Source organism: Gracilinanus agilis, chromosome 3, assembly GCF_016433145.1.
Source record: "Gracilinanus agilis isolate LMUSP501 chromosome 3, AgileGrace, whole genome shotgun sequence".
NCBI classification, from domain to species: Eukaryota; Metazoa; Chordata; class Mammalia; order Didelphimorphia; family Didelphidae; genus Gracilinanus; species Gracilinanus agilis.
Genome location: NC_058132.1, coordinates 612,809,913 through 612,821,286, shown reverse-complemented (window position 1 = coordinate 612,821,286; position 11,374 = coordinate 612,809,913). Strand labels below are relative to the sequence as shown.

The following is an 11,374-nucleotide window of genomic DNA, read 5'->3' as shown; positions in this document are numbered from 1 at the left end:
AAAGGAAAGAAAAGGAAAGGAAAGGAAAGGAAAGGAAAGAAAGAAAGTTACTTGTCATTGTTAAATTCTAGTAATGGAAATAGTTTGTATATTTAAAAAATTATAACATAAATCAAACAATAAACAGAAAAGAGATTCAAATAAAATTCCAGAAGAAAGGCAAGGGACGTTTGCTGGAGCTGGAGGGCTAAGGAGACTTCACAGAGATCGTAGGATAAGAGATTGTCTACTATAGGATTGACAAGTTGGAGAATCTAGATTTAGAAATGGGTTGGACCTCATGTAGTCCACATTCCCTCCCCATTCTACAGAGGAGACCTTGAGGCCCAGAGAAATTAAATGACTTACCCAAGGTCACTGGGTTAGCAAGCAGCGGAGCTGGGCCTTGAACCAAGATCCTCTGACTCTAAAACCAGCATTCTTTCTACTTTATCACTTTTCTAGTCTAATAATCAATCAATCAATAAACTTTTATTAGGCAACAACTGTTGGTGGGCCCAGAGGGGCTGGGAGCATTGCAGCTTCTCCTTTTCCATCATATAGGCCCATCTGCTCTAAATCCAGTTCGGTGCTAGGGAAGCCTGGTCTCTAATGAGAAGAAAGTCTGGACCAGGGGAAAGTCACCCCATCTTTTTTTAAACCCTATCTTCTATCTCAGGATCAATACTGTGTATTGGTTTCAAGATAGAAGAGAGGTAAGGGCTAGGCAATGGGGGTTAAGTGATTTGCCCAGGGTCACATAGCTAGGGAGTGTCTGAGTCTGGATTTGAACCCAGGACCTTCCATCTCCAGGTCTGACTCTCAGTCTACTGAGCCACCTCCCTGCCCCCCATCACTCCCTTTTTAAAGAGCCATTGGCTCTTCCTACTCAGTAGCCAATGCGGAGGTTGCTTTATCACCCCCCAAAAGCCTCAGCGCTTAGTCATTCGTGGCCAACTGGACTCAGCCAGGGCCACTGACATTCTCAGAGAACCCAGTGACTGAGCAAGCACATGGGTCTAGCTGGAAGTAAGCAAGGAAGCTCTGTGTGATGGCTGTACAACCCCTAATCACACTAGAACTTGGATGGCCTGAGAGAGCCGTGCATCTAAATACGGAATGTTCAGAGATGAACTACTAGGAAAAGTCCATCCTGAAACTAAATAGCTGTCTCCCACCCCAGCTCCTTTCCGATTCCCTTTAGTCAGAGAGAGAGAAACACTAAGACTGAGGGAGTCGACAATGACTTCAGTATGCCTCAAAACAGGGAAAGATATTCTGTACTTCCTTCTGTGGAGGGTCTATGTTAGACCAGCAGGTATGCCACAGGATTTCTACTAAGGAGAACAGATTTAGGAGGGATCAGATGAATTAACAGAACGATGGATATAATTCATGATCTGGGGTCCCCGGGCTCTGGGTTTGTGGGAACAGAGTTCATTCTTGGGGGGTTAACCCCTAAATTCACTCTTTGGCTCATTCTGCCCCCATCCAGAGTTTACTCAGGGAGAATCTGTGAATAAAGACTGTGTCTGGGTTTCTACATATGTAGTCAAAGAATTTCCCAAATCCCACATAAGGACACAAATGAATAATGAATATATCAAGTATATCAACCTTGATTCTATCCCACAAAAAAAGGAACGCTACACAAAAGAATTCATAGTAGCCCATAAATAATCCAGACAAGTCTTCCTCTCCAGGGAGTCCCACTTTTTATAGGATCCTAAAATTCTTCCCACTCATAAGGCCACCTTGGGATTTGACTTCTCTTCAGAAAGAAAAAAGAACTCAGGACCGCCAGACAGGCAGAACCCCCGCATTCCATTGAGACCCATTTCCCCTCAGAGATGTATACAAACAATTAGCTTTTTGATATCCCCCTGAGACCTTGGACTTCCTCCGGAAAGGAAATGTGCTTGATCTTACTAGAGAAGCAACCCCCTTCCCATCAAGTGACTCATGGCAACAGGAGAATGTAATCCTTGCCTGATTTTAGCTCTGCTACTCTTATAATCTCTTCCAAAGGTGTGTGTGTGTGTGTGTGTGTGTGTGTGTGTGTGTGAGAGAGAGAGAGAGAGAGAGAGAGAGAGAGAGAGAGAGAGAGAGAGAGAGAGGGGGGGGGGGGGGGGAGGAAGGGAGGGAGATGGAGGATGTAGAGAGCCAGGGCAAATCTATTCTTTTTCTTTTGCAGTCCTTTGAAATGCCTATTTCACAACAGTATGAGCCAACCAGTTCATCTTAGGGGCAGCCACTATCAATGAAACCCACCCTCCCCAAAGTGCCCAGGAACATGACCATACCCATCATGGGGAGATCAAGAAGTTTTATTGGTCAACTCCAATATGTAGCATCTCAAAGTTGGAGGGAACCTCAATGGTCATCTAGACCAATCTGTACCAGATCAGAATCCTCTTTACAACATGCCTCACAAGAGTTTAGTTTGGGGACATGTTGAATTTCATGTGAAGGAGGAATATTCTTTGCAGGAAGGAAGATGCATAACAGTTAGTTGGTGGTATAGGGCAGGAGTTTAGAGAAGAGGGTTTAGGTCTGGTTTGGAATGTTATCTGTATCAAGGTGTTAAAGTTATCAGGGATTTACTGTAAATAAAATAAAGAGAAAAGAGCTTAGGAAATAGTCTTTGGAGCCATTTGAATTTAGTGTGTGGTGAAGAAGATGATGCTAAGATCAAACGTTCTTATAGGTCATTCCTGATACTCAAAACTAGCTCTGAGACTTTTGGTCCACTCCTCTTAGTCCCCTTTTGCTTCAATTTTTTTCAGCCTCAGCCTTGGTACTAACATGATAACTTTTGGATCTTTGGTTGAACAGAGAGTAAAGATTTCTATTGGCTTCCTGGCAGGTCTGGCAGGATAATCCATCCAAAAGCTTTTCTTTGTGCTTCATCCATATTCATACATTCTTAAGCTTTCCCTAAACTCAGGACCTTTCTGCCAGTATAGGCCCCCTCTGGACAATGTTTTTTTAATCTGTGATAGAGGAAACTAAATGTGCTAAGTCTTGTTCAGAAGCTTGCAAATACATCAAAGATTGCAATAAGTTTTGGCCTTGATGCTGGTGGATTTGGTAGAGGTAGGGCCTGGGGAAAGATATCTAAGGATTTTGCTAACCTCCTTTTCTGTCCTTTCTAGTGGCAGGCCATTTCTCTGACGGTCATTGAGAAAGTCCAGATTGCAGCAGCCATCCTGGGTTCTCTTTTCCTCATTGCCAGCATTTCTTGGCTCATCTGGTCAACCTTCAGTCCCTCGGCTAAATGGCAGCGCCAAGACCTCCTCTTCCAGATCTGCTATGGAATGTATGGCTTCATGGACGTGGTGTGCATAGGTGGGTCACTATGGTTGCCTCCCCAATGGGTAGGGGAAGAGATGGTCCCAAGGTTCAGAGACTAATAGCTCTCTTTGCAAGGGAGAGGGAAATCCTCTTGGGTTTGGCTTTGGAAGGTAGACCTAAACAAGAATTGAAGATCTCAACAGGGTGGGACCTGGGAAGCCTGGAGGTAAGTATTATACCAGGGAGGGCCAAACACTTTGCCCGGAATAAGATCAGGAGGCTTGACTGCAGGTGCCCACCCTCAAGCTCAGTAGCCTTCAGTGACAATTCTGAAGTTTACTTGGAATAGGTCAGTCTGTTTCTCTCCCTTCTACAAATATATAGCTATCTTTTCCAGCCTTAAAATTAACTTAATAATATATGGCTGGGGTGGGGGGCATATTTTGGAAACTGGAGTCAGAGGGTCTGAGGTTGAGTCCTGACCATGATGCTTACTAAATGAATCTGTGAGTGAGCATGAGCAGATCACTTGGACCTCAGTTTTCTCATCTGGAAAAGAGAGGAAGTCTTTATTGTGTAATGAACCCTTCTGGCAGTGCAAAGCTTATGGACACCTCAGAATAATGTTTTTAAAGTGAATAAAATAAAATACACAGAATTATGAAATAAGTCAATTATACTTAAATAAAGATGTAATTTTTTTCTTTTCCATTGAGTCCACAAACCCCCTGAAATCCCCAGATCCTTTGGGAGTTCATAGACCCTAAGTTAAGAATTCCTGACTGGATTAGATGATCTCCAAGGGCCCATCCAGATCGAAATCCTTCTATAATTGCATGCAAATGATGTTAACCCTTGTCCTCTTCTCCTAGAGCTCCCATAGGCCAGTCCCTAATTCTTCCCAGACCCTTTGCAGAAACATCTGCTCCTTCCTCCTCTGGGACCTTATAGTTCTTTTGTGCCAGGTTGGGCTGGCACAGCCTAGAAATGCCAGCTGAATCCCATGCACATGGGGTTTGCTTGGACTGTAGCACTTCAGATCCTGGATGCCTTTTGTAAATGTATTGATTTTTAGTCTCTTCTGAATTTTGAGGTAGTGAAATGGGACGTAATACTTTGTCTATTCCTTTTTGCTGTCTTCAGAGGCTGTCAGCCCGGAAGGTTTGATTGAAGTAAAAAGAACAGTATTTAACCAGTTCTCAAATTTGCTTAGCATTTTTACCTAAGCCAGCAGAGGCCATGCCAAGGTCCAGATTAAGCTCTGGGCAACAGCCTCAATGATTTTATAATTCTTTGGTAGGATTCTGCCAGGATCAGCCACAGCCACTTTTCCCAACGTGGTTTCTTCTTACCCTTTATTCAGTGTGAAATTAATATTTCTTAATTATTTTATTAATTTAATAATAATAATAATAATTAATATAGGGAAGGAGAATTTGATTTCTCTTGGGCCATTTAGTAATGGGAATGTCAGGGTCCATCAGCCTCAGACACAAACAGTTCACTGGAGAGAACATTATCGGAGACACAGCTGTCCAGGGCTCGGGCACACATCACTTAGCTCTTCAGTGTTCTCTGGGTCCAAGATCTCAGGCAGCTTGCAGCACAGCCAATACTTTCCCAAGGATGAACGAAACAAACAAGGGGTGGGAGCGGGAACCTGGGTGGCTCAGTGGATAGAGAGCCAAAACTAGAAATGGGAGGTCCTGGGTTCAAATTTGACTTCAGATACTTCCTAGCTATGTGACCTTGGGCAAGTCACTTAACTCCCATTGCCTAGCCCTTAGTGCTCTTCTGCTTTGCTACCAATATACTGTATTAATTCTAAGATGAAAGGTAAGTTTTTTTTAAAAATACACATACAAGGGAATGGTAACACAAATCCATTTAGGAAAGCTGCAAAAGAATAACGAAGCTCTCCCTTCCCCTCCAGCTGCACAACTCAGCCATAAGGATGTTTTATCAGCAGTTTTTTCTCTTCCTTATTCCAATGCACACAGTCCTCTAATAATAACACAATGGGCTCTTTTTTTCCCCTATTATATATGGGTAGCCTCAAAGTAAGAGAGACCTGGGTAGCCTGTTTTAGGCTCTGAGAAGCAATTACTGCCTTCCTATCCCCCTAAATCAACTACCTTACCTCTAATGGAGATATCAGGAAATCAAAAATATCAGAAGGAAGCTTCTTTTGGCAAGAGTCCCATGAAGCCATGTGAAGGTAAATGCCAGCTGTGGAGAGAGAAAGAGCGAGAGCGAGAGAGCGAGAGAGCGAGAGAGCGAGAGAGAGAGAGAGAGAGAGAGAGAGAGAGAGAGAGAGAGAGAGAGAGAGAAGCTGTCTTTTACAAAAGGCTGTACCTTTACAGTTAGACTTTCCTTTCCCTGTCTCCTTGCTTCTCTTTCTCTGTTTATGTATCTCTGTCTCTGCCTCGGTCTTTATCAGATTCCATCGCTCTCTTTCTATATTTGTCTATTACTTTTACATGTATTTCTCATGTCATCTTACTCTGTTTCTTCTTTCTCTCTCTCTGATTCTTTCTCTCTGCAGTCAGCCCTCTGTCTCTCATTCTCTGCCTCATTTTATCTCTGTTACAAGCACAGAATGCCATCCATTTATATCTCTTATGGTTCTTTCCTTTCTTCCCTGTTGTTAGGAAAACAATTTCTGAGGATTTAGTATCCCATTGTGCTAAATCCATCTGGTTAGGAGGGGGCCCCATTCGGCCCTGACAAGTTAGTCACTGCTTGAAGACAGCAACCCAGTTGCAGAGAAAAATGCTGAGGGACTCTAATTGCTTTCCAGAGTCTGTTGAGTTGCCATCAGAAAGCATCAAGAACAGCTTACAGTCTCACTCCAATGCCTAACTCCAGCAGGGAACGGGCTGCTTTATCATTTTGTTGATTGCCATCAAATATACTCCAGTTACAGAATATGCCTTGGAAGTAGGGAGTGGAGCAGGGTTATTGTTCCCAGTTTACAGATGAGGAAATTGTGATTCTGGTATATTGAGGTATTTGTTGAAGACAGTCCAGGAGAATAGCAAATCGAACAGCGGAGCTGCATGCCTATTCTTTTGGTCTTGGGAGGCTATTGTGTCTCTGCCCTCAATATAGAACAAATAGAAGGTTAAAGATCAATAAAGAGGTAAAAATGGTTGAGACATGAGAGGGGAGACAGCCGAGGAGAGACAGATAGGATATGGGCAGATTCAACCAATGACTAGAATCAATGCCCAATTTCAATCTGAGCTGACTGAGAAAGAAAAAGTGAGCACTCACCTAAGATTCAACTTGGGGGAAGGGTAGAAGGGAGAGTAATATTATTATTTATTAACAAGGATGATAAAATCTAGCAATCAGGGGGCAGCTGAGTGGCTCAGTGGATTGAGAGTCAGACCTAGAGACTGGGCGTCCTGGGTTCAAATCTGACCTCAGACACTTGTGTGACCTTGGGCAAGTCACTTAACCCTCATTGCCTAGCCCATACCACTCTTCTGCCTTGGAACCAATACACTGTATTGATTCTAAGGTGGAAGGTAAGGGTTTTCAAAAGAATAATAAAAAATAAAACCTAGCATTTATATCATACTTTAAAGCTTGCAAAGTTCTTTACAAATAGCATCATATTTTTTCTCACAACAATCTTGGAGGTAAGTATTTATTATTCTTATCCTCCATTTACAGATGAAGAAACTGAGGCAAATAGAAGTAAAGGGTCTTTCCCAGGGACACAGCTAGTTAAGTGACTTTTGAGAGTTCTTTGGATAGCAAGGAGAGCTAATGAGTCAATACTTAAATAAATTAATTCAGATTATTCACTGGAAGGTCAAATACTGAAGCTGAAGTTTAACTACTTTGGCCACATAATGAGAAGACAGGATTTATTGGAAAAGACCCTGAAAAAGATTGAAGGCAAAAGGAGGAGGTGGCAAAGCTTAAAATGGATAGATAGCATCACAGAAACAATGAATGAGACCTTGAACAGACTTTGGAAGATAATGGAGAGTGGAAGGGCCTGGCATTCTATTGCCTATGAGGTTATGAAGAGTTGGACATGACTGAAACAAGTGTCTGAGGCTGGATTTAAAATCATGTGTTCCTGACTCCAGTTCTAGCGACTCTATCCACTGAACTACCTAGGTACCAATGGTACACAGATGCCTGCCTCATCCTGGCTCTGATTCAGGGTTCACTGGTACTTGAATAGATAAATCAATTCAGTTTCTGGACAAAGACATCAATCAATAGTAGCAAGGGGGCAGAGTGTGTCCTTCTCCCACCTCCCCATCTTGTTTTCACAAGGTCTAGGAGGGAAGAAGTCAAACGTTTGTCTACGATGAGACTTTTTGACTGGCTGTGGTTTCTAGTTACTATAGTTCCATGTTAGTGAACCTATGACACATGTGCCAAGGGGGGCTGCTCCCTTCCCCTCTCCACCACAACTGAGGACATTTCTCCCATCACCTGCCCCTCTGCCCAGCAGCCCAATGGTAGCGTTTCTTCCCACCTAGCATGTAAGTAGGTGCTTAATAAATGCTTTTGCTTTGAATTGAACTATAGATAGCAATGATAGCAAACCTTTTAGAGACCAAGTGTCCAAACTGCAACCCTCATGCCACATGTGAGCTATTGCCTTACCCCAGACAGAGGAGGGAAGAAATGACCAAAGTACCTAAGGAGATTTTCATCTTAATAGTTCAAGAATGGACCCACTCTGGTAAATTGTCTATTTGCTATCTGAGAATCAGTCCTTGTTAAGTTCAAAGAGGCTCATTACCAAGTTGGCCAAATTTTTTCAACTTTAGAAATTTTTAGCCTGGAATCTATGAATTTATTTTAAAGATATTTTGTTTTTTATTTATTAGTAAAATGATATGAATAAAATATTATTTTATTATATTTTAACAATTGCACATATTTTATTTTCTTAATAATCCTACACTTAAAAACATGATTCTAAAAAAGGGTCCATAAGTTTTGACAGGTTGTCAAAGGGATTCATGAAAATGAACAAAAAATCCAAACAGTTAAGCCCTGTTTTAAGTTATTAAGGAGTTGCAATTTGCTTTGGTGGAGGGAGTGCTCATACCATCAACAAAATTACAGATCCTCAGAGTGTGAATGAAGTATTGTCATTGTGTTTAAAAGCAAAAAGGATTATGCTTTCAATAGAATACAAGGACCTTGCTGGAAGGAATCAAGTCTTAGACTCCCTCTGTCTCTTTGTCTGTCACTCTGTCTGTCTGACTGTCTGTCTCCTTTGTCTCTGTCTCCCTTTTTTCCTTCTTTTTTTCATCTGTCTTTGTCTCTGTCTTTTCTCTCCCTCTCCAACTCAACACAAGGGTAGGTAAACAGTAGGGGCTAAATGAGTGGATTTTGATTAATATCTGGATGGTTCCCACCTATCAATCAGTGTGACAATTTACTGAATGATTTCTTCCACTAAGTACTTTCTTAGGCACTAGGGAGAAAGATTGAAAATTGATGGGAGGAAGAGAGGGAATAAGATATCATTCCTACCTTCTAGGATCTTAAGAGTATTATGATGTTAGAGTTTCTCCAGACCATATAAATTATTTAATCCAGTACCTTGGTTTTAGTGATGAGGAAACTGAGCCTCAGATGCAAGTACCATCTCCCACATGAAGGTTTTTCTGATCTCCACATACTAGAGCTATGTCCAGATAATTACGTATTTATTTCAAAGGTCTATCCCATATACATATGCAAGAGAAAGAAGGAAGCACAGAATCCAAGAGTTGGAAGGAACTTCAATGGTTTAGTCCAACTCAGACCTGCATAAAAATCCCTTCTACATCAACCCAGTGAGCTATCATTTAGCTTTCCCTAAAATTTCTTATGTGACAGAACTAATCATTGAATGTCCCAAGGCATTACAACACATATTTGCATGATTCTAATTATTAGGAAAATGTTCTTTACATCAAGATTAGAGAGGTGATAGTTTTTCTGTAATCTTTCCTGGTCGGATCTGTCAGCAACCCTGTGTTATCAAGTGCAAGTACCCCATTCTCCCCTCATTTTCCAGGCTTATATGGATAACCACACCCCTCAATTAATTCTGTCTGACTCATTTTGCTAGCACTCAGAATTCCCTCTGAGAAACTGCAGAATATAATTCTTGTCCAAGTCTCCACAGCTGTGGGTAAAAGATCCTTTACAAGCACTTGAGGTAACATAACAGTTTGTATTAGTTACAGAAGCATAGGACAGCTTCTAATATTTTACTCCACAGAAAATGCTATCTGTTACTTCCTCATTTTGTTACTTAGTTCCTTGTTGCATCTCCACCTGCAGAAACACTGTATATGATCATCTTCTCTCTGTGAGACTTCTGCTTCTCAGGAACTCTCTTTAACCAAGTGACCAATAAGTATTTTAAGTGCCACCCGTGTAATCATTACTATGCCTTTTAGGTACTATGTTGCTATGTTGTTACAAAAGCAACTAAAAGACAGTTCCTGCCTTCAAGGAGTTTATATTCTATTGAGAGAAACATGTATATGTGTAATTAGGTACAAAATATACACAAAAGAGGTAAATAGACAGCACTTGGAGGAAGAAGCACCAGTAGTTAAAAGATCAGGAATGGCTTAATTTAAGAGATGGAATGAAAGCTAAATTTTGAAGGAGTTTAGAGATTCTATAGTGAGAGACAGGCATAAGGAAGGCATATATACCTTCCCTGCATAGAGGATAGATAGCCTGTGCAGAGGAATAAAGATGGGAAATAAAACATACATGTGAGAGGGACAGCAAGAAGGCAAATTTGGCTCTATCACAGATTGGATGAAGGAGAGAATATGTATAACAAATGAAAAGGGCAGGCTGGAGTTTGATTGTGCAAGGGTTTAAATGTCTCACAGAGAGGGGTTTGTATTTGATTATATCCATCACTTAGCATAGGGAACAACGCGGTCAGATCTTGGTACTATGAAGAGGATGGAGTAGGGAAAAGAGAGATTGGATGGAGGGAGACTAGGAAATTGTTGCAAGTGGAGAGGAAATAAAGTCAGAAAGTATAATATATGTGTTTGTGTATATATGTATATACATATATGTTATATATACACAACAAATATATAATTAAATTATTTTTGAAAACCCTTTAAATATCCTACAAAATGTAGTACATATATCTTTAAACAGTTGTTTAAAAGGAAAGAAGCCAGGGTCTCTTTATTTTTTCATTAATTTTTTTTTCAGTTAATAAGCATTCATTTATTTTCTCTTCCACCCATTCCTTCCCACCCCCTCACGCTGAGAAAGAAAAACAGAACTAAACCCATGTAACAAATACACACAGTCAATCAAAACAAATCCCTACATTGGCCCTGTCCAAAAATATGTGTCTCATTCTGCATATGGAGTCCATCAGCTTTCTGACAGGAGGTGGGCAGCATTCTCCATCATCAGTCCTCTAGGAGAGTGGTTGGTTATTTACATTGAATAGAGTTCTTGGTGTTACTGAACACATTGTTCTCCAGTTGTGTTAGCTTTGTTCTGTATCAGTTTATGCAAATTTTCTCTGAAGCTATCTCTTTTATAATTTCTTTTGGGACAATTATATTCTATTACTTTCACATACAATGATTTGTCAGCCATTCCCCAGTTGATGGGCTCTTAATTTTCAGTTGTTTGCCACTACAAAAAGAGTGCTAAAAGGGGCATCTGGGTAGCTCAGTGGATTGAGAGCCAGGCCTAGAGACGGGAGGTCCTAGGTTCAAATATGACCTCAGACACTTCCCAGCTGTGTGACCCTGGGCAAGTCACTTGACCCCCCATTGCCTACCCTTACCACTCTTCCACTAAGGAACTAATACACAGAAGTTAAGGGTTTAAAAAAAAAGAGTGCTATAAATGTTTTTGTGGAGATGGGTCTTTTTCCTCTTTCTTTGATCTCTTTGAGGAATAAGCCTAGTAGTAATGGTCAAAGAGTATGCACAGTTTAGTAACCTTTTGGAAATATTTCCTAAATGTTTTCCAGAATGGGCAGAACAATTCAAAGCTTCACTAACTAATTAACTAACTAACTAACTAACTAACTAACTAACTATATATATATATACATATATATATATAT

General features: G+C 40.9%; 1 protein-coding gene across 1 annotated transcript in view; it reads left to right on the top strand.

The window, feature by feature from the left end:
- MARCHF4 (membrane associated ring-CH-type finger 4) overlaps window positions 1-11,374 on the top strand; it is a 152,824-nt gene that overhangs the window by 123,250 nt on the left and 18,200 nt on the right. Inside the window, exon 5 of the mRNA XM_044669429.1 lies at window positions 3,135-3,327. Within this exon, the coding sequence (XP_044525364.1) occupies window positions 3,135-3,327 (193 nt within the window). The remainder of the gene's footprint in view (window positions 1-3,134; window positions 3,328-11,374) is intronic.